Below are 23,540 nucleotides of genomic sequence, written 5' to 3' on the forward strand. Positions count from 1 at the left end.
ATATGTATAAACAGTAAGCAAGACAAGCTTTCCACTGTCCATGTGACAGCAATAAACCAGTACCAAAACCAACCTGAAAGCCTATTGTTTAGGGAGCAAACCTATGCCAGTACATTACCTACAACCCCTGCTTTAATTCTGCACACTCTCTTTATCAAGAGCCTTCTGAAAATCCAAATCCACCACATTAATTGCTTTTCCCCATCACTAAATCCTCAAAAATCTCCTGGAGGTTTATCAAACAGAATCTCCTTCTTACAAATCGTACTGATGATGTCTAATCTTATTGTCATTTTCCGTTACCACGTTCTTTAAAATAAGACTCCAGTATTGTTCTTACAATGTATATTCCAGCTTTGGTTCCCTCTTCTCATTCCTTCCTTTTATTTTTAACTTGTAGGTTTATACATGTCACCCTCAATCTGCAGGAACTGTTCCATTGAACAAAGAACAGTGCAGCACAGATCAGCCCACGGTGTTGTACTGACCCTTTAAGCTACTCTAAGATCAATCTAACCCTTCTCTCCCATATCATCCGCCATTTTTCAATGATCCATGAGTTTATTTAAAAGTGTCTTAAATGTCTCTAACGTCTCCTCCTCTACCACCACCCAGCAGCATGTTCCACACACCTACCACTCTATATGTACAAAAAAAAACTACTTCTGACATTCCCCTGTACTTTCCCCTATTATCTCTGGAACTTTTAGATAGTGACAACCAGTACATCGACTCTTCCCATGGATATCCCTCCCATAGAAGTTGGCTGTCAGACCCCAAGCTTTTATCAGCTTCTAGTCCCATGAATTTCTCTGGCACTATTTTCAGTTAACTAACACTAACTGTCATTAATACTTCTTTTTGATTAAATATATATTCACTAGCATTTCTGGGGATTACATCAAGAGTACTGCAAAGATGAAAATAGCATTACAGGAGTACTGACCTAAATACCTCAATGCTAGCACTCTTATCCCCATATTTATATCTACCTGGTAGTATTACAATTTTAATTCCAGTTCATATTCAGGCACTGTGTTAGCCCCAGATTATTAAAATACTATCAATCCAGAATTATAACAGTGAATGTCATATCACTGCAGCACCTATAACCCTACATTTTTAAAAATACCTTTAGCATGCTAAGAATATAATGCTATAAAAACCACATGACAATGTGCTAAGCCTGGCATTAATACGGTGTTATTAACCACATCATTACAGCACCAATTCAAAACCAGCATTTCCATTTGTAGAAGGATAGAATGGGTTAAGATTATAAACTAGGGAAACTCCGATTTTGATGGCATCAGAAGGGACCTCACAGGTGTGGATTGGGATAGACTGTTTTCCAGAAAAGCGATGCTTGGCAAATGAGAGTTTTTCAAATGTGGAATATTGAAAATCTATATGTTCCTTTTAGAATAAAAGGCAAGGCTAACAGGTTTAGGGAACCTTAGTTATCAAGGGAGATTAAGACCTTGGTAAAGAAGGTGCATATCAGGTATAGGCAGTTAGGATCAAATGAAATACGAGTGAATCTGCAGATGCTGGAAATAAAAACACAAAATGAAGGGTTCTATAGCTATATTAACAGCAAAAGGATAGCAAGGGACAAAATTTGTCCTCTTAAAGTTCAGCATGATCATATATGCATGGAGCCTAAAGAGATGGGGAGATCTTAAATGAATATTTAAGACAGAGTTAACAGAATTGAGAAAAAAAATAATGTGGTCATAAACTATATACAGATTTAGAGGAGGCGGTACTTGCCGTCTTGGGCTGAATTATAGTGGATAAATCCCCACTCAGACTTCGAGCAAGGCTAATGAGTAAATTGCAGGGAGAGATATGCAAAATCTTCAGGTGATGTGCTGGAGGATTGAAGGATAACTTCACTCCATTTCAGTCACCTCATTACCTAATTGTACCACAGGGAATAAAGGGAATTACAGAAGCATGTGAGAGGAGCTTGCCCAGGTGGATTGGAAGGGGATGATGGCAGAACAGAGGTGGTCGAGGTTTCTAGCGAGAGTTCACATGGCATAAGATAGATATGCCCCACAGAAGTAGATGTTCTTAAATGGCAGGGAGAAGGTTCAAACATCAGAGCTGCAAAGGGAATTAGGGGTCCTTATGCAAGACTCACAGAAGGTTAATTCACAGGTTGAGTCTGTGGTAAAGAAAGCAAATATTGGCATTTATTTGAGAGGGAATAGAATATAAAACCAAGGAGATAATGCTGAACCTTTATAAGACGCTAGTCAAGCCACACTTGGAGTACTGTCAACACGAGGAAATCTGCAGATGCTGGAAATTCAAACAACACACACAAAATGCTGGTGGAACACAGCAGGCCAGGCAGCATCTATAAGGAGAAGCACTGTTGACGTTTCGGGCTGAGACCCTTTGTCAGGACTAACTGAAAGGAAAGATAGTAAGAGATTTGAAAGTAGTGGGGGGAGGGGGAAATGCAAAATGATAGGAAAAGACTGGAGGGGGTGGGATGAAGCTAAGAGCTGGAAAGGTGATTGGCGAAAGTGACACAGAGCTGGAGAAGGGAAAGGATCACGAGACGGGAGGCCTCAGGAGGAAGAAAGGGTGGGGGGGAAGCACCAGATGGAGATGGAGTACAGGCAAACAACTAAATATGTCCCACCTGGCACTAGTGGAACAAGTGCTACACCTGCCCTTACACTTCCTCCCTCATCACCATTCAGGGCCCCAGATAGTCCTTCCAGGTGAGGCGACACTTCACCTGTGAGTCGGCTGGTGTGGTATACTACGTCTGGTGCTCCCGGTGTGGCCTTTTATATATTGGTGAGACCCGACGCAGACTGGGAGACCGTTTTGCTGAACACCTACGCTCGGTCCGCCAGAGAAAGCAGGATCTCCCAGTGGCCACACATTTCAATTCCACGTCCCATTCCCATTCTGATATGTCTATCCATGGCCTCTTCTACTGTCAAAATGAATCCAAACTCAGGTTGGAGGAACAACACCTTATATACCGGCTGAGTAGCCTCCAACCTAATGGCATGAACGTTGATTTCTCTAACTTCTGTTAATGCCCCTCCTCCCCTTCTTACCCCATCCCTGACAAATTTAGTTGTTTGCCTAGATAATGTGTATGTGGAGAGGATGTTTCCTCTGGTGACGATATCCAAGACTAAAGGACACAGCCTCAAAATTGAGGAGCCACCATTGAGCACTTTCATGAAGCGCTGTTACAAAAAAGCTGCATCCATTGTGAAGGACCCTCACTACCTAGGCCATGCTCTCTTATTACTGCTGCCATCAGGAAGAAGGTACTCAAACCATCAAGTTCAGGAACAGTTATAACCCTTCAACCACTAGGCTCTTAAACCATTTGGGATAACTTCACTCAGCTTCACTTCTCCCTGTCACTGAACTGTTCCCACAACCTGTGGACTCACTTTCAAGAACTCATCTTATGTGCTCAACAACTAATGCTTATTTTTTTCTTTTGTATTTGCACATTTTGCTGTCTTTTGAAATTTGATTGTTTGTCCGCCCTGTTTAGTGCAGTCTTTCATTGATTCTATTATATTGCTTGGATTTACTGTGTATGCCTGCAAGAAAATGAATCTTAGGGTTGAAAAAGGTGTACTTTGATAAAAAAATCTACTTTGAATTTCTCCCAACAGTAGTTGTGTCATCAGCAAATTTATCGATGATGTTTGAGCTGTGCCTAGCCACACTGTCGTGGGTGTAGAGAGGGTAGAGCAGTGGGCTAAGCACGCATCCTTTAGGTGTACCAGTGTTGACTGGAGGAGACATTATTTGTGATCCGCATTGACTGTGGTATCCTGGTGAAGAAGGCAAGGATCTAGTTGCAGAGGGAGATACAGGGGCCCAGGCTTTGAAGCTTGTTGATTAGAATTGAGGGTGTGATTGTGTTGAACACTGCATAGTAATCAGTTATCAGCAGCCTAATATAGGTATTGCTAGAATCCAAGGCCGAGTGGAGAAACAGTGAGACCCCTGTGGTACACCACTAGTCACTAGCAGCTATCCAGTAAAGGCTACCTTTATTCCCACTCTTTGCCTCCTACTAATTAGCCAATGCTTTATCCATGCTAGTATCTTTCCTATAATACCATGGGCTCTTAGCTTGTTAAGCAGCCTTTTATGGCACCTTGTCAAAGGCTTTTTTAAAATCCAAGTACACAACATCCACCGATTCTCCTTTGACAATCCTGCTTGTTATTTGTTCAAAAACTTCCAGAAGATTTGTAAGGCAAGATTTCCTTTGAGGAAACCATGCTGACTACAGCCTATTTTATCATGTGCCTCCAAGTACCCCAAAACCAGATCCTTAACAATTGACTCTAATATCTTCCCAACCATTGGGGTCAGATGAACTGGCCTATAATTTCTTTGCTTCTGCCTCTCTCCTTGTTTGAAGAATGGAGTGACATTTGCAATTTTCCATTCCTCCAGAACCATGCCGGAGTCAATTGATTCTTGAAAGGTCATTACCAATGTTTCCACAATCTATTCAGCTACCTCTTTCAGAACCCTGGGGTATATACCAACTAGTCCAGGACACCAACAGACCTTTCAAATTACCAAGAACCTCTCCCTAGTAATGGCAATTTCACACTCCTCTGCCCACTGTCACTCTCAAACTTCTGGTGTACTGCTAGTTTCTTCTACAGTGAAGACAGATGTAAAACACTTTAGTTCATCCACCATTTCCTTGTCCCCATTACTACCTCCCTAGCATAATTTTCCATTCGCCTAATATCTACCCCCATCTCTCTTTTACACTTTATGTGCCTGAAGAAACTTCTGGTATTTTCTTCCATATTATTGGCCAGGTTACCTTTTCCTTTGTGACTTTTTTCGTTTCCTTTTGTTAGTTTTGAAAAGCTTCCCAATGATGAAACTTCCAACCAATATTTGCTCTATTACATGCCCTCTCTTTGGCTTTTATGTTGGCTTTGACTTTTCTTGTCAGCCATAGTGATGTCGCCCTGCCTTTAGAATATTTCTTCCTCTTTGGGATGTATACATCTTCCACCTTCTGAATTGCTCACAGAAATTCCAGTCATTGCTGCTTTGCCATCATCCCTGCCAGCATTCTTTTCCAATCAAATTTACCTGCTCCTCTCTCATGCCTTAACACACTGTAATACTGATACATCTGACTTTAACTTCTCCTTCTCAAATTGAAGGGTGATTTCTATCATATTATGCTCACTGGTCCCTAGGGGTTTCTTCACCTTAAGATCTCTAAGAAACTGCACAATATCAAATCCAAAATAGCTGACCCCCTGGTTGAGTCAATGACAAGCTGCTCTAAAAAGCCATCTCATTGGCATTCTACGAACTCCCACTCTTGGGATCCAGCACCAACCTGATTTTCCTAATCTATTTACATATTGAAAACTGTTGACTGTCGTAACATTGCCCCTTTGACATGCATTTTGTATCTCCCATTGTAATTTGTAGACCGTATCTTCACTCATATTCAGAGGTCTGTATATAACTCCCATCAAGGTCTTTTTACCCTTGCAGTTTCTTGGCTCTCCCCACAGTGATTCAACACCTTCCAGCTGTATGTCACTTCTTTCTAATGATTTGATTTCATTTTTACCAACACATTATTACCCTTTCTGCCTACCAGTCCTTTCAATACAATGTGTATCCTTAAACATTAAGCTCACAGCTATAATCTTCTTTCAGTCACTACTCTGCGATGCCCATAATGTTATACATGCCAATCTGTAACTGTGCTACAAGTTCATCTACCTTATTCTGTATACTGCACACATTCAAATATGACACCTTCAGTCCTGTATTCACCCTTTTTGATTTTGTTCACCTTTTACATTGCAAATCATCTTGTTGACTGCAATTTTGCCCTATCATCAGCCTCTCCTTGTTAGCAGTCTCACTACACACTGCTTGTAATCCAACTTCCTCATCCTCAGCACTATTAATAAATCTTGTTTCCATCCCCCAGCCAAATTAGTTGAAACCCTCACAAACAGCTTGAGCATACCTGCCCACAAGTATATTGGTTCCCCTCGGGTTCAGGTGTGATCCACTCCTTTTGTAAACGTCATACCTTCCCCAGAAGAGCTCCCAATGATCCATAAATCTTAACTCCTGTCCCCTGAACCAGTTCCTCAGCCACGCAGTTATCTGCTATATCATCCTATTCTTACACTTAATGGTGTGTGGCATGGGCAGCAATGCTGAGATGACTACCCTGGAGGTCCTATTTTCCAGCTTTCTACCTAGCTCTCTAAAATCTCACTTCAGGACCTCCTCACCTTTCCTACCTATATAGCTACCGAAGCTCATTGATTAGTTTTGAGGGGACAATACTATTGAATGCCTGATATACTCATCTTTGCTGTCCAGATGTTCTAGGGTTTAGCGAAGAGTCAATGAAGTAGCTGGAGGTCCACAAATAGGACAAAATCGCTTCTTAGGCAGGAGTTGATATACTTCATCATTAACCTTTCAAAACACATCATCACAGTGGATGTAAGTGCTACTGAATATAGTTATTGAGGCAGGTTACCACATTTTTCTTAGGTACTGGTATAAATGAAGCTTGTTTGAAGTAGGTGGGTACCTCAGATTGCTGAAGTGAGAGGCTAAAGATCTCAGTGAACACCCCATCCAGTTAATCAGCACAGGTCTTTAGTTCCTGGCCAGGGACACCATTAGGTCCAGAGGGTGGGTTCAGCATCCAGAAGGATGCTTTCACATTGGTCTCAGAGACTGAAACCACAAGCTCATAGGGGGCTGAGGGTGTTCGTGATGGTTCTCCATGTTTTGATGGTCAAAGCAAACATAAAAGACATTAAACTTATCTGGAAGCGAAGAGTTGTTGTCACCTCTGTCAGCTGATTTTGCTTTGTAAGAGGTGATGGCATTCACACCAGTTGAGCATCCTTCATTAATTCAAATTTAGTCTGGAATTGCCATTTTGCCTGTGAGATGCCTTTCTGGAGATTGTAACTGGAGAATGATCCAGAGATCATTCATGATGCCAATCAAATCCCATCTCCCTGTACCAGGCCTATATCCCTCCATTCCCTTTCAGTCTTTGTGCCTGACTAAATGTCATTTAAAGTTTACTATCATATCAACTTTCACCACCTCTCCTGATACAGTTTTCTAGACACTTGCACTCTTTACTAAAAAAAGATGTTTCAGACATCTACTTTAAACTTTCCCCTTCTCATCTTAAAGCTATACATCCAGTTACTTGGGGCGGCTGCTTATTTGGGACAACTCTTATAGAATAAAAACTAATTGAGAAAATAGCAGGGATTCCCCTTGTGAATTTGGGGCAATATGATACTTTATGGGACAGGAGATTTGCCGAACAGTTTCTATCCAAATAGTCAGTCACATGCACTTGTGTGCCCATTAGACACTACTCTGTGCTTAGAGTGACAGTTTTTAAATATCATTTGTGTGTGGTTCTGTTGAAAAAGCAGTGAAATTTGTTACTGATAAATGGTGAGAAATAAGCAGTAAGACAATTCATAACTGTGTTGCTCATTGCAGTTTCAAAAATTCAGACTTAGAGATGACAGAAGTTGCTGTGTGAAAATTAAATTATTTCATTACTTCAACAAGTTAGGAGCTATGAAGAATTTGAAAATATTGATAATCATCTTGAATGTTACAATGGAAATGAAGATCTGGAGGATGCAATAGTCAAAAGCATTGTATGAAAGCAGTTCATTATCTACATGAACGGTCTGTGCTGATTTTGTTCATTTACAGTCCATGAAAATAACACAGCAGTGTACACTGAATTCCTCCACTGGTAAGTAATCAGAACTAATACAGTTTTATAGTACTGTAGAGGTATTGGTAGTATTCTAATTTGTTCTGTAATTCATTTAAATACATACATTGTGACTCAGTCAAACAATAGTTTAGATTTTTTTTATACCTTTTAAAATATTTCCATGAAACTTTGGCTAATTGGGCCAAAATGCACCAGTCCCGATGTGTCCCAATTCAGTGTATCAAGTATATTTGATACTTCCACACTGGGGAAAAGGTTCTAACTACCCTGAGAAGACGATTTAAAAGCAAAAAAAAGTGAGAGGATGTTGCACTCCTCTGCAAATTTGCAATAATGAACTGCTCCATTTTTAAGATCATAACAATTTCTACCAAAGTCTCACACAGTCTGGTACATACTTACCGAGATCTTGCCAATGCGGCAGGCCTCCTTGCTGCTCTGAAAACAGAAGTGACATGAGATCAACTTGATGCTGCACTCAACTAAAATAGCAAAATACCCTCACCGAAATAGTGAACCAACACCTCCCCAGAGAGAGCATAAACATGGCTGGAAAAGACACATGCAGAATCATTAGCAGTAAGGAGACTCGGTGTCCCTGGGAATAAGAGCATGTAGATGGTAGAGAGGAGGCTGCACTTGAACTGCTCTGGGGAAATGACTGCACGAGAGGCTGAATTGTCAGTGGGGGAGCATTTTGGGTCCAGTGATCATAATTCTATTAGTTATGGAAAAAATAGACCTGGTCCAAAACCTAAAGTCCTAAATTGGGACAAGCTAATTTTGATGGCATTTATTTATTTCCAGATACAGTGTGGAACAGGCCCTTCCAGCCCAACAAGATGCACCACCAGTAACCCACCCATTTAATGCTAGTCTAAATACAGGACAATTCACAATGACCAATTAGCCTACTAACTGACACATCTTTAGACTGTGGGAGGAAAACAAAGCACCCAGGGGAAACTCACGAATTTATGAGGAGGATGTACAAACTCCTTACAGATGGTGCCGGAACTTTCCCAGGGCCGAAATGGTTGCCACAAGAGGACACAGGTTTAAGGTGCTGGGGAGCAGGTACAGAGGAGATGTCAGGGTAAGTTTTTTACGCAGAGAGTGATGAGTGCGTGAAATGGGCTGCCTGCAACGGTGGTGGAGGTGGACACGATAGGGTCTTTTAAGAGACTTTTGGGTAGACTTTTGGAGCTCAGAAAAATAGAAGGTTATGGGTAAGCCTAGTAATTTCTAAGGTAGGGACATGTTCGGCACAACTTTGTGGGCCGAAGGGCCTATGGTGTGCTGTAGGTTTTCTATGTTTCTAAACAATACTACAGGCTATAATTATGACATACACCTCATTATAGAAAGGTTGACTGGGAGAGGCTTTTAAAATTGAGATAAGCTGATTCAGGCCCAACATGTTTCTGTTAGAATGGAGGCAAAAGTAGGAAACTCTGGAAGTCACAGAACATTGAGGCACTGATCAGGATAAAGGACAAGGCATTTGTCAGGTATAGGCAGCCAGTAACAAACATCTGCTGATGAATGTAAGAGATGTGGCGATACACTAATAACCATATAATAATTACAGCACGGAAACAGGCCATCTTGGCCCTTCTAGTCCGTGCCGAATGCTTACTCTTACCTAGACCCACTGGCTTGCACTCAGCCCATAACCCTCCACTCCTTTCCTGTCCATATACTTATCCAATTTTACTTTAAATGACAATACTGAACCTGCCTCTACCACTTCTACTGGAAGCTCATTCCACACAGCTACCACTCTGAGTAAAATTACCCCTCTCTAAATGCCCATAGATCCTATCTCTAAGTATCCTTTCAAACAGCTTTCCCACCACAGATGTAAGGCTCACTGCTCTATAATTACCTGGACTATCTCTACTACCTCTTTTGAACAAGGGGACAATATTTACCTCCCTCCAATCCTCCAGTACCATTCCCGTGGACAACGAGGACATAAAGATCCTAGCCAGAGGTTCAGCAATCTCTTCCCTTGCCACGTGGAGCAGCCTGGGGAATATTCTGTCAGGCCCCGGGGACTTATCCGTCCTAATGTATTTTAACAACTCCAACACCTCCTCTCCCTTAATATTAACATGCTTCAGAACATCAATCTCACTCATATTGTCCTCACAATTCCCTCTCAAGTGGTGAATACCGAAGAGAAGTATTCATTGAGGACCTCACTCACTTCCACAGCCTCCAGGCACATCTTCCCACTTTTATCTCTAATCGGTCCTACCTTCACTCCTATCATCCTTTTGTTCTTCACATAATTGAAGAATGCCTCGGGGTTTTCCTTTACCCTACTCGCCAAGGCCTTCTCATGCCCCCTTCTTGCTCTTCTCAGCCCCTTCTTAAGCTCCTTTCTTGCTACCCTATGTTCCTCAATGGACCCATCTGATCCTTGCTTCCTAAACCTCATGTATGCTGCCTTCTTCCACCTGACTAGATTTTCCATTTCACTTGTCACCCATGGTTCCTTCACCCTATCATTCCTTATCTTCCTCACCGGGTCAAATTTATCCCTAACATCCTGCAAGATATCCCTAAACATCGACCACATGTCCATAGTACATTTCCCTGCAAAAACATCATCCCAATTTACACCCGCAAGTTCTAGCCTTATAGCCTCATAGTTTGCCCTTCCCCAATTAAAAATTTTCCTGTCCTCTCTGATTCTATCCTTTTCCATGATAATGCTAAAGGTCAGGGAGCGGTGATCACTGTCCCCCAGATGCTCACCCACTGACAGATCTGTGACTTGACCCGGTTCGTTACCTAATACTAGATCTAGTATGGCATTCCCCCTAATCAGCCTGTCAACATACTGTGACAGGAATCCATCCTGGACACACTTAACAAACTTTGCCCCATCTAAACCTTTCTGAGAAATGGGAGCTAGCAACATCTGAAAAGGCTAAGGGCTGACTGGGTATAGACGGTATCGCTCTATGCAAAAAGAATCTCATCTCACAAGTTCAATTAAGTCTTTTTTAAAGTGGTGACCAAGAGGATGACAGTAGACATTATCTAAATGGATTTTAGCAAGGCTTTTGACATGTTCCTCATGATAAGCTGGTCCAGAAGTTGGCATAGGGTCCAGGGTGAACTCGTAAACTGGATACAAAATTTGCTTAGCAGAAAGAGGATGAAAGTTTGACATGGAGTTAGGCAGCAGGGAAAAAGGCCCCTACCCAATTCCTTCTTCCAACTAAGAATACAGTTGAAGCCAGTTCATTTACCCATGTTTGGCTTACATCCCTCTAAACAGGAGTTCTCAACTTTTCTATGCCGTGTCCCCTACCACTAACCATGGACCCCAGGTTGGGAACCCCTGCTCTAAACCTTTGCTATCCATGAACATGTCCAAAAGTCTTTCAAATGTAAGAATTCTCTGATCTCTTTTAAAATTTTCCACTATTACCTTAAAACTATGCTCCTCTAGAGTCATAGAACATTATAGCACAGAAAAAGGCCCTTCTGAGAAACTGAACTATTCCATGCTGAACCATTAATCTGCCTTGTGCTATCAAGCTATCGCACCCAACTATCGCTCTCCGAACCCTCCCATCCTTGCATATATCCAAATTTCTCTGAAATACTGAAATCAACCTCGCATCCACTACTTCCACTAACAGCTTGTTTCACACTCTGAACATCCTCTAAATGAAGAAATTTCCCCCTTTTGTTGTTCCTCTTAAACATTTCACCTAGTTCTAGTCTCACCCAACCTTAATGAAAAAAGCCTGCTTGTATCTACCTGATCTATAACCCTCATAATTTTGTATACCTCTATCAAATGTCCCCTCATTCTCCTACACTCTAGGGAATGTAGTCCTAACCTATTCCTTTCCTTATAACTCAGGTTCTCAAGTTCCAACAAAATCCTTGTAAATTTTCCCTGCACTCTTTTAATTGTAAAAACATCTTTCCTGTACACAGGAGACTAGAATTGCACAGAATATAAATAAAGCCTCACCAATGCCTAATACTTCAACATTACATTCCAACTCCTGTGCTCAATACTTTGATATATGAAGGCCAACGTGCCAGAAGCTTTCTTTGCAACTCTTCTCTACCCGTGATGCCACTTTCAAGGAATTATGGATCTGCATTCCCAAGTCTCTTTGTTCTATTGCACTCCTCAATGCCATACCACTCACCATGCAAGATCTATCTTGGTTTGTCCTCCCAAAGTGCAACACCTCACACTTATCTACATCATATTCCATCTACCATTTTCAGCCTAATTTTCCAGTTGATCCAGATCCTGCTGCAAGCTTTGATAGCCCTCCTCGCAGTTCACTACACACCCAATCTTGGTGTTAACCACAAATTTGCTAGGTCAGTTTACCACATTATCTAGATCATTGACACAGATGGCAAACAACAATGCACCCAGCACTGAACCATGTGGCACACCACTAGCCACGGGTCTCCAGTCAGAGAGGCAACCGTGTACTACCACTCTCTAGATCCTTCCATGAAGTTAATGTCCAACCCTATTTACTACCTCAACTTGAATGCCAAGCAGCCAAATCTTCTTGACCAACTTCCCATGTAGGAGTTAGGTCTTGCTGAAGTCCACGTAGATGACATTGACTATCTTGCCTTCATCACCTAATTTTATAAAATTAGAGAAAATCTTATAGAAAAATTCTGTAAGATCGCCGAGACACAACCTACTGCATACAAAGCTATGCACTAAGGGAGTCCAGTTTAAGACTCCCTTCCCCTGTGAAAAGCACTGTAATAATCTAACATATCTATGTCCCTCATGTGGGCACCCCTCAACCTTTTATGCTCCAGGGAAAATAGTCCCAACCTCTCTAGTGTTTCCTTCCTTATGACTCAATCCTAGTGAGGCTGAACCTCCAGAAGAAGGAAATCTGTACCCGATGAGGTCAGTAGGAAGCCTGTAAACATTCACTTTCTCTCCCAAACATACCCTTCCTTGTCTGCAAATAGACACTCTGCCAGCATGTAGTTCAGGGTGGTTTTATGCTCCAGAAATTGCCTGTGGATCAGTAAGAGACAATGTTAAGACAAGAACAGGACAGAAAGCAATAATTCTCATATCTAATCATGGGTCTCCTGGCAGGGGCTCGCTAATGGCACTCCATTTTTAATCCTTCTTCATACTTGTGTTGATGGACTTTACCACCCCTATTTGAGGACATAGTGCTGGATAACCCCTCTGTCTGGATCAGATAGTTTCCTCACTCATTTTGATAGTAAACCCAATCAGTATGGCATGGGAATGATGCCTTTGGGAATGGTGTACTCCCTACCAAGGACATCAAAGCCTACCGAGGTCATGTTGACATTGCTCGGATTCTTCCTTCAAGAGCAGAGCACTAGTCACGTACTGTAGCTCCAGCTTAAGCAATCACAGTGACAAACCCAACCTAACAGATTCCTCCAATATGGGAAATGAGCTAATACTTGAGTAGATCAAGGACTATTTGAACCAGAATAATGCATCCACTGACCCATGTGAGCTTGCCCCATTTCATCTCTGACCTTAGAATATCAAATCTGGCATTACACATGGAAAGAAATGTGTAAACAAAGGTTCTCACATCTGCACATTTCCTCTCCAGAAAACATTTCAGCACCTTTGCTAGCCTCACCCATAAGATTCCCAGCTGTCAGCCGTTGGAAAGATTCGTATGAAACCACCTTTTCTCTCATTCTCTTCCATTGTACGACGCACAACTTTTATCTGTGGAGAGAATGAGGTATCAGAATGACAGAAGGTAGAGGTGCAGTACAGGAGGACAGCACACAGGAGACCGAGGTAGCAGCACCAGAGGATATGCAAAGAACGCTAGTACACAGAATTTTTATTGGGAGGTACCTGATTGTCAGTGTGGACTGAAATCTAGGGATTAACCAGCCTGATTTATGTCAAGTTCCAAGATTCAGGAGAGATAAAGGAGATTGTTTATTTTTATTTAGTGATACAGTCCAAGTTGGTAATGGCCCTCCTGGCCCAAAGAGCCTGCATCACCCAATTACACCCATGTGACCAATTAACCAACTAATCCATATGCCTTTCAGTATGGGAGGAAACTGGAGTACCGGGAGAAAACCCATGCAGTCACAGAGAGAATATACAAACTCCTTACAGTCAGAGGCAGGAACTGAACCTGGGTCACTTGTACTTTAAAGTGTTACACAAACTGCTATACTACCGTGCTGCTACCATGTTGCTGGGTTAATGAGAAACAGTAGGGCTGACAGATATGGCATGAGGCCTTGTCTATTATGGAACTTAAAGGAATATGACATGAACAAGATAAAATCAAGTGAATTCTTTTATCACTTCCACCCATCTTCCCCCACATCCCTCAATTCATTTTCACATTTGGAGCAGATAGATTTGTCCCAGCAGTAGTTACCTGCACTAAAAGCTCATTGAGCATATTTGTTTCCTATTTCTATGGAAAGGCACACACAGCAGGACTCCGTAAATAGCATCAAGGCAAATAGCATGGCCTTAGTGGTGGTGGCTAGGAGTGGAATAGGCAAGGTTACTAAGAGAACCTGTCTACACGGCTTAAGGAGATTGTAGGGATCTTCTACAGCCAACTGAACTTTCAGGCAAGGCCATGGTGTGATTCCTAAATGACAGCACATCCAACAGAACAGCACTCCTTTAGTACTGACCCCCAGATAGACCAAATGTCTACTGGATATACGAATTCACAGCTTTACAAAATTCAACTACTCCCTAATTTGAATCAAAGTTCCCTCTGCTATTTAGCATGCCCAGGCTGGATTATTCCATGGTTTGCATTGCAACCAATAATCACTGGCATGCACTTAATATCAACTTTTTCCATATACCTTCAGTTTGGTTCCTGACAGCACAGACCTCTGAATGCTGTGCCCAGCTGCTGGCACCTTTCTCCGTTACTCACCTCCTCCATTGTTAGTCTCAAAGTGTTTAATCTTTGTCCTTCACGTGGTCTCTCCTTGCCAGACGATGTCCTGCTTTTAACCTCAGTGTTGTTAGCTGACACAGACCGTAGCTGCCGCTGTAAGTTTTTCAAGAATATCAAACATTTAATATATTGTAGTGAAGGGTGCCAACAAGAGTTGGTTGATCTGAAACATCAGCTCCATTTCTTTTTCCACAGACACTGCCTGACCTGTTGAGCATTTTCAGAATCTGCAGTTGTTTTTAATATAATGTGATGATAAGTTCTTAAGTCTACATAACATCAGTTTCTAATCGTTGAGACTTAGTTCCTAAGAACTATTTAAACAAATCAAGGAAGTAGTGCACTTATAGTCTGATCCCCAACCAAAGTTTCTCCTGACAAGTTGAGGCTCCTTCATCATAAAATTAATTCTTAAAATGGGCCACACAGAGGACAGAGAAGGGAAACATTGAAATTCAGAAAATAAGAGCAAGACTGCAATTCTGCACTTTAAGCTTTCTCAAAGTCAAAATCAAGTTTGATGTCATGTGCACAAGACCATCTCTGCATAAATGCAGTGAAAAAACCTACTTGCAGCAGCATCACAGGCACATAGCATCAGACAAGCAGTATCCACAAGAAAACACATTAAACTTATGCTATATACCGAGGAAATGATTTGTAATATGCAGATTGATTCAAGAACGGGATTGGAATAAGCTGCAGAGGGTTGTAAACTGAACCAGCTTCATCATGGGAATGACCTTCACCATCACAAACATCTTTAAAAGGTGGTGTGTCAAGATGGAAACATCCATCATTAGGGACATCACCATTCAGATTGTGCCTTCTTCTCATTACTACCATCAGGGAGGAGGTATAGGAGCCTGAAGACACACATTCAACATTTCAAGAACAGTTTCTTCCTGTCTGCCACCAGATTTTTGAACAGTCCAGAATCCATAAGCACTACCTCACTATTTTGCTCCCTTTTTCCTCTACTTATTTATGATTTATATTTCTCATTGTAACTTAATGTAATGTTTATTCCCCTGAATAGATGCTGCCTGACTTGTTGAGTTCCTCCAGCATTTGTTGCTAAAGATTTCTAGTATTTGCAGAATTGCTTGAATTTATGTTAGAATTTCATTCACTTTCTGAAAACAAAACCTATGCTACGGAGAACTCCACAAGAATGTACATTGAAGGCTCCAGGTAGCCTGTGCTGGGGCTAATTTCCACATGAGTCTCCCGTCCTCTATCTGCTTCTCTCACTTATCTTTCCTCTTTCCAGGAAAGAAAGGGTTACTGTCCAAGGAATATCTGGCAGCGCTTGGGCTGTTTTGCCTGAAGTTCGGGAGAATGAGGGGGGATCTCATAGAAACATTCAGAATGTTAAAAGGCCTGAACAGATTAGATATGGCAAAGTTATTTCCCACAGTAGGGGATTCTAAGACAAGAGGGCATGACTTCAGGATTGAAGGACATCCTTTTAGAACTGAGATGCGGAGAAATAGACAGAGGGTGGTAAATCTGTCAAATTTGTTGCCACGAACGTCTGTGGAGGCCAAGTCACTGGGTGTATTTAAGGCAGAGACATATAGGTTCTTGATTAGCTAGGATATCAAAGAGTATGGGGTGAGAGCAGGGGAGTGGGGATGACTGGAAGAATTGGATCAGACCATGATTGAATGGCTGAACAGACTTGATGGGCCGAATGGCCTACTTCTGCTCCTATATCTTATGGTCTTATGGGCTCTCTGTAAAGCACAGGAACAGGCCCTGCAGTCCAAAGTACAACATGCTCATACTGTACATCGAGGATCAGAATGCAATCTAGTTATTAAAATAGATGTCCTTGTTTCTCTGATTCTTTAACTTACACTACCGACAAATAAATGCCACAGAGTTGAGCATAACACAACACGTGTACAAGGCTTTAACTGCAAACCAGAATTCGAGGCCTATTTTTTGGTGATCAGCATATCATGGGCGTTGTTTATACAAACATCTCTGACGCGTACTGGGCAGAGCTCCGCCCCCACCTTGGTTACTCAGACCACATCTGTTATGCTAATCCCAGCATATAGACCGCTCGTCAGATGCTCCAGACCAGTTCCGAAGCAGGTGAAAACCTAGCCAGCAGGAGCCATCTCTGCTCTTCAAGACTGCTTTGAGCACACTGACTGGCACATGTTCAGGGAGGCTGCAACTGATGGCGACTCTGCACGGCATCAGTGACTAGGTACATCAGCAAGTGCATTGATGATGTCACTGTGTCCAAGACAATCACTACACGCTCTAACCAGAAGCCATGGATGACCATTTAGGTACGTGTGCCGCTGAGGACCCGTGACTCCGTCTTCAGAGCAGTTGACAAGGCAGCCCTAACTACAGCGAGGGCCAAGCTGTCCCGGGCCATCAGAGAGGTAAAGTGTGCACACGCCCAGTGAATCCACAGCCACTTCCAGGACAGCGTTGCATGTGGAAGGGCATTCAGAACATCACCAACTACAGGACAACATCATCTGCCTGTGCTGGTGTTGCCTCCCTCCCAGATGTGTTGAACAACTTCTACACTCGTTTTGAGGCAGAAAATTACGTGGTGGCAAGGAAGACCACTCCTCCTCCCAATGACCAGGTGCTGTATCTTACTGTGGCCGATGTGAGGAAAACTCCATGCAGGGTCAATCCACGGAAGGCTGCTGGACCAGGTAATATTCCTGGCAGAGTGCTCAGAGACTGTGCAGACCAGCCGACAGATGTTTTCACTGACATCTTCAACATCTCCCTGAGCAGCACCGTTGTTCCAATGAGCTTCAAGGCTGCCACCATCGTCCCCGTGCCGAAGAAGTCTTCATTGTCCTGCCTCAACGACTACCGTCCCATTGCTCTCAAATCCATCATCATGAAATGTTTCAAGAGGCGCATTATGAGGCACATAAAGACCCTGCTGCCCCCTCACTGGACCCCCTGCAGTTCGCGTATCGTCCCAACTGCTCAACAGATGCCATCGCCACCACCCTCCACCTGGCACTCACCCACCTGGACAAAAAAGACACATACGTTTGAATGCTGTTCATAGACTTTAGTTCAGCATTCAACACAACCATCCCTCAGAAACTGACTGGAAAGCTCAAACTGGTGGGCCTGAACACCTCCCTCTGCAACTGGATCCTAGACTCCCTCCATCTCCCTTCCCCCATCTCACTTTTGCTCTGCCTCCTCTTCCAGCTATCCATCACCTCTCTCATGATTCTGCCTTTTTCTACTACCCATAGTGCTTTCCCCTTACATTCCTTCTTCACCTTTCCTGCCTATCCCCTCCCCGCTTCCCCTCCCCCAGCCCCTTGATCTTTCCTCTTACTGGTTTAAGAAGGGTCTCGTCCCGAAACATTGACTGCTCGTTTCCACGGATGCTGCCCGACCAGCTAAGTTCCTCCAGTTTGTTGTACGTATTGCTTTGACACCAGCATCTGCAGTGTACTTTGTGTTTGGATCCTAGACTTCCTGACTGGGAGACCTCAGTCAGTTGGGATCAGGGTGCAGCATCTCCAACACCATCACACTGAGCATGGGGGCCCCCCCAGGGCTGTGTGCTCAGTCCACTGTTGTTCACTCTGTTGACCCATGACTGTGCAGCAATACACAGTTCAAATCACATCATCAAGTTCGCTGATGACACGACCGTGGTGGGTCCCATCAGCAAGAACGACGAGTCAGCTTACAAAGAGGAGGTGCAGTGGCTAACAGACTGGTGCAGAGCCAACAACCTGTCTCTGAATGTGAACAAGACAAAAGAGATGGTTGTTGACTTCAGGAGAGCACGGTGCGACCACTCTCCACTGAACATTGACAGCTCCTCCGTTGATATCGTTAAGAGCACCAAATTTATTGGTGTTCATCAGACGGAGAATCTCACCTGGTCCCTCAACACCAGCTCCGTAGCCAAGAAAGCCCAGCAGCATCTCTACTTTCTGAGAAGGCTGAGAAAAGTCCACCTTCCACTCCCTATCCTCACCACATTCTACAGAGGATGTATCGAGAGCATCCTGAGCAGCTGCATCACTGCCTGGTTTGGGAATTGCACCGTCTCAGATTGCAAGACCCTGCAGCGGATAGTGAAGTCAGAGAGAAGATCATCGGGGTCTCTCTTCCCGCTATTACAGACATTTGCACCACACGCTGTACCTGCAAAGCTAACAGTATTGTGAAGGACCCCAGACACCCCTCACACAAACTCTTCTCCCTCCTGCCATCTGGCAAAAGGTACTGAAGCATTTGGGCTCTCACAACCAGACTGTGCAACAGTTTCTTCCCCCAAGCCATCAGACTCCTCAATACTCAGAGTCTAGAATGACACCTACATCATTTATTATATTGTAATGTGTCCTCTACTGTGCCTATTATCTTGTTTCTAAAATTATTGTACTGCCCTGCACTGTTTTGTGCACTTTATGTAGCCCTGTGTAAGTCTGTAGTCTAGTGTAGTTTTTGTGTTGTTTCATGTAGCACCATGGTCCTGGAGGAACATTGTTTCATTTTTACTGTGTACTGTACCAGCAGTTTATAGTCAAAATGACAATAAACTTGACTGACTTGACTTGAATGGATTGATGCAAGCTGGAGCTTTCTTTTGCGGCATTGGAAGATGAAAGGTGACTTGACAAGAGGTGTAGCAGATTATAAGTGGCACACGGGAAGTAGACAGCAGGCAATGGTGGGAAGTTATCTGGGGAGATGTCAGAGGGAGTTTTTTTCACACAGAGAATGATGGGTGCAAGGAAAATGTTGCAGGGGGAATGGTGCAGGCAGATCCATTAGGGGCATTGAGAAGACTCTTAGATAGGCATATGGATGAAAGTAAAATGGAGGGTTATTGGCTAGATTGACAGTTGAGGAGGTTAAAAGATTGCCATAAAATCCTGGATCACATGACCTGTGCTGTGCTCTATCATTCTATGTTCCAGCTATAACTAAGTCTCACATATAGAACTGTGACATTGAGCAAACCTTTTGTTTTCACGACAGCGATTGAGACAAATATCAGACAAGAAGAAAAGGAAGCTCTTCTCTTTTAGATTGAAATGAGAGTCAGATCAATGACTTATATGACGTGAAATTTGTGGATTGTGAATCAATTTGTGGAACTAGGTGTGAATTTCTGAGTTAAAGCCTGTGGAATGGGTCTCATCAGACATCTCCTCACTCACAGGCAGACGTCTGACCCACTGAGACACAAATACACAATGTACTGAACAGTCACGTCCTACAAGGCAGGAACACTGCAGGAACTAAACAAACTTGCATCAAAATTTCTCATTGATTGTACTCTTTAACAGAGGTAGCATTCAAGAAGTTTTCTCATTCGAGTGCATGGAAAACAAGGAATGCACTTGAGGAACGAGACCAAGGACATAGTTTGCATCACCCTGACAAATGAATGGCACCTGCTCTAGCTCATTCCTCCCTGATCTAATGGCAGTCCTTGTTGCAAAGAGGAGCAGGAGAAAGACAGGCGCACACGTGGGCAACTTGCCAGAGACATTCGATATTGCCACAGAGACCATGCATTTCTGCTCAGTGAGGCCTCCGATGGAATATTTCATCACAAGTAATTGGGCCAAGTTCACACATTTTCCAAGCAGCAGTAACTCACAATCTCAAATGATTATCGGTGTCATTTTGCAAAATATTCCAACCTTGAGACACGTTTCAATTTCAGCAATCAGCTAGAAATGGCAACAGATTGGCTCTTTGAAGTGGGATCAAGTTCTGATGGAGAGCTTTTTAAATGGTCTGCACAATAATTTCATCCAATAAATAGTTCAGGCATTTGGTGAGCAGAGAAGTTGCCTCTTAAATGCTCTCAGAAAAGGCAATCAATCAGTTATATCGAACCACCATGTCAAAATACAATGTGAATTTAAAAAGAGACAGTCCTTCAGCACTGACTTCAGCAATGGGTTTGGACTCAGCAAGGGAACTCCCATCCCACGGGGGGGGGGGGGGATAATGTTTCCCCTGGCCAGAACCATGGATCACAGTCTCAAGGTCAGTGGTTAGCCATTCAGGAATGAGGTGGAGGAGAAATTTCTTCAGCAAGAGGGTAGAGGATTGTAATTCCCTTCTCTGGAGGATTAAGGAGTCTCAGTAACAGAGTATATTCAAGGGACTGAAAGGTTTGTAGTATTGAGATGGTAGATAGTGCAGAAAAATACAACAAAGAACATTATAGCACAGTACCAGCCCATTGACCCATGATGCTGTTGCTGAGCCTTTAACCAAGATCAATATAACTTCCCCAAGATCAATGTAGCTTCCCCATAGCCATCCTTTTTTTCTTTTATCCAAAGTTCAAAGTACAAAGTATGTATAAATTATACAACCTCGAGATTTTTCTGCTTACAGGCAGCCACAAAGCAAGAAACTCAAAAAACCCAATTAACAAAACAGCCAACACCCAATACACAAAGAGGCAAGAAAACACAAACCATGCAAACAATAAAAGCAACAGCAACAGCATTCTGAACCAAACTGAGTCCATAGTCTCGTATCCCAGAGAAGTCGAAATAGGCCTATAGCCTTTGTCTCAGTTCATCATATAGTGGAGCATATCGCCACAAAGCACGTAGCAGCCAGAGCAGTCTCACAGCCTCAGCTTTGAGGAGAGGAGAAGGAAGTAAAATGATGTGGATCAGAACTGACTTGTCCCTCGCCTCCAGTCCCAACACCCTGTCTATTCAGTCTTTCTGGCCTGGTGTTTTAATTGTCCAAGCACCAGCTCACCACCCACACTCAGACCCAGGCCCCGCCACTGAGATATGCTCTGGGCTGCTTCCGACATGTACTCGACCTTTCCAAATTGGTACGCTTAAATGGATCAAACCTCGCTCCTAGTTTCAACTGCACCTCACACCCGGACACTGTAACCCTCGGATCAGCCTTACCTTCGTTCGCCTCTTCGTTGTTTGTGATGATCATTTAACACAATTTTCCATATAATAAGTGTTATTAATAGAGTATTTAGCTGAATCTCTTCCTTTGAAAATCACCAGTAAGCTGTCACCCACATTCAGTAGTGCCATCTTAAACCAAAAGTTAAGTCCATCTGCTTATCTCTTTTTGCTGTTGCTATCTGGAAGAAGGTACAGGGGCGTCAAGACCCACACCACCAGGTTCAGAAACAGTTATTACATCACAACCATCAGGTTCTTGAACTAGAGGGGATAACTTCACTCAACCCATCACTGAACTGTTCCCACAATCTACGGACTCACTTTCAAGGACTCTTTGTCTAATGTTATTGACATTTATTGTTTATTTTTTTTCTTTTGTATTTGCACAGTTTGTTGCCTTTTGCACATTGTTTGTTTATCTGTCCTATTGGCTGCAGTCTTTTATTGCTTCTATTGTGTTTCTTGGATTTACTGCATGAAAATAAATCTCTGTGTTGTATACAATGACATATATGTACTTCGATAATAAACTTACTTTGAACTTTATATATAAAAGAACTACCTCTGACATACCCCCATACATTACTCCAATCCCCTTAAAGTTAAGCACCTTGTATTAGCCAATTCCACCCTGGGAAAAAGTCTCTGGCTGTCCACTCAATCTATGCCTATAAAAATAGTGCTGAGCTTAATAGTCAGCCATATCTTATTGAATGGTAGTCCAACAGAAGGGCCCTTGTATATTTTTATGTTCTGAGATGGCCATGGCAAACTCATGACACAGATATCTGGAGATTGCATTCAACATTGAGGGGCTATGTCGCTGACTAGTTAAGGAACAGTTACTTACACTGAGCTATACTGTTCAGTCAAAATCCCTGAGTCATCCATCATCATTGCTGAGTCTGGAGGACAAACCAACCAGAGGTGGTATATCGTAGGGGAGCCTATCCAGGTACTTCTCAACACTGATTCGGACCACAGGCAAGAAGACTTCCAGATGATTACCATATACAAAGCCAAACAAAACACCCAAGTGCTGAACATCTGTGGAAAAAGCTTCAAGTGACAGCAAAGGTACAGAGTGTGTGCAAATGGGAGACCTTTGGCATCATTCGCATGGGGTTATACAAGAGCACCATCACACCAGGCTAAATGAACTCAAGATGATGACAGAACCAACACTACTTGCACACACTCTCACTCAAATAACAACTCATTCCTCCATCATTGCTGGGTCAAAATCCTAAACTAAATAAATGTTCAAAAGCAAAGTGGGAGAAGTTTTACCACACAGTAGTAGCAGATCACAATTAAAAATGAGCAATAATGAATGAAAAGGCAGATAGCTAACCAAGTAGATAAATAAAAAAATAAAATAAGAAATGGACATTTGAAATTCAAGAAATTCAAAATACATTTATTATCAAAGAATATATAAATTATACACCTTGAGATCTGTCTGCGTACTGGCAGTCACAAAGCAAGACACCCGAAGAATACATTTTAAAAAAAGAAAGACCAAAGCCACTGCACAAAGAGGAAGAAATAAAACACAATCAAGCAACCTATAGAAGCAAAAGTGACTGTGTTCTCAACCAGAATGAGTCCTTAGATCTGCTCCCAGAGCAGCTGGAGTAGGCCTAAGACTTGGTGTCAGTGTCAGAGCAGCCAGAGAAGTTCACCGGCAAGAGATTAAAGTACAATATGGGACAGCAAGTGAAATCAGGCCGACCCTCGCCTCTAGTCCTGACGCTCAGGCTTTCCAGTTTATCTGGATCGGCATTTAAATTATCCAAACACTAGATAGTGCCTCACTCC

General features: G+C 42.7%; 1 protein-coding gene across 11 annotated transcripts in view; it reads right to left on the reverse strand.

Moving 5' to 3' along the window:
* Window positions 1-23,540, reverse strand: part of ttll5 (tubulin tyrosine ligase-like family, member 5) — a 439,573-nt gene that overhangs the window by 226,949 nt on the left and 189,084 nt on the right. For all 11 annotated transcript variants that reach the window (XM_059960284.1, XM_059960287.1, XM_059960300.1 and 8 more), the window contains 4 exons: window positions 14,758-14,874; window positions 13,465-13,556; window positions 12,780-12,848; window positions 8,210-8,245 (listed from right to left, as the gene is read on the reverse strand). In XM_059960284.1, coding sequence (XP_059816267.1) covers window positions 8,210-8,245; window positions 12,780-12,848; window positions 13,465-13,556; window positions 14,758-14,874 — 314 coding nt within the window. The remainder of the gene's footprint in view (window positions 1-8,209; window positions 8,246-12,779; window positions 12,849-13,464; window positions 13,557-14,757; window positions 14,875-23,540) is intronic.

The sequence above is a fragment of the Hypanus sabinus genome, chromosome 2 (assembly GCF_030144855.1).
Source record: "Hypanus sabinus isolate sHypSab1 chromosome 2, sHypSab1.hap1, whole genome shotgun sequence".
NCBI classification, from domain to species: Eukaryota; Metazoa; Chordata; class Chondrichthyes; order Myliobatiformes; family Dasyatidae; genus Hypanus; species Hypanus sabinus.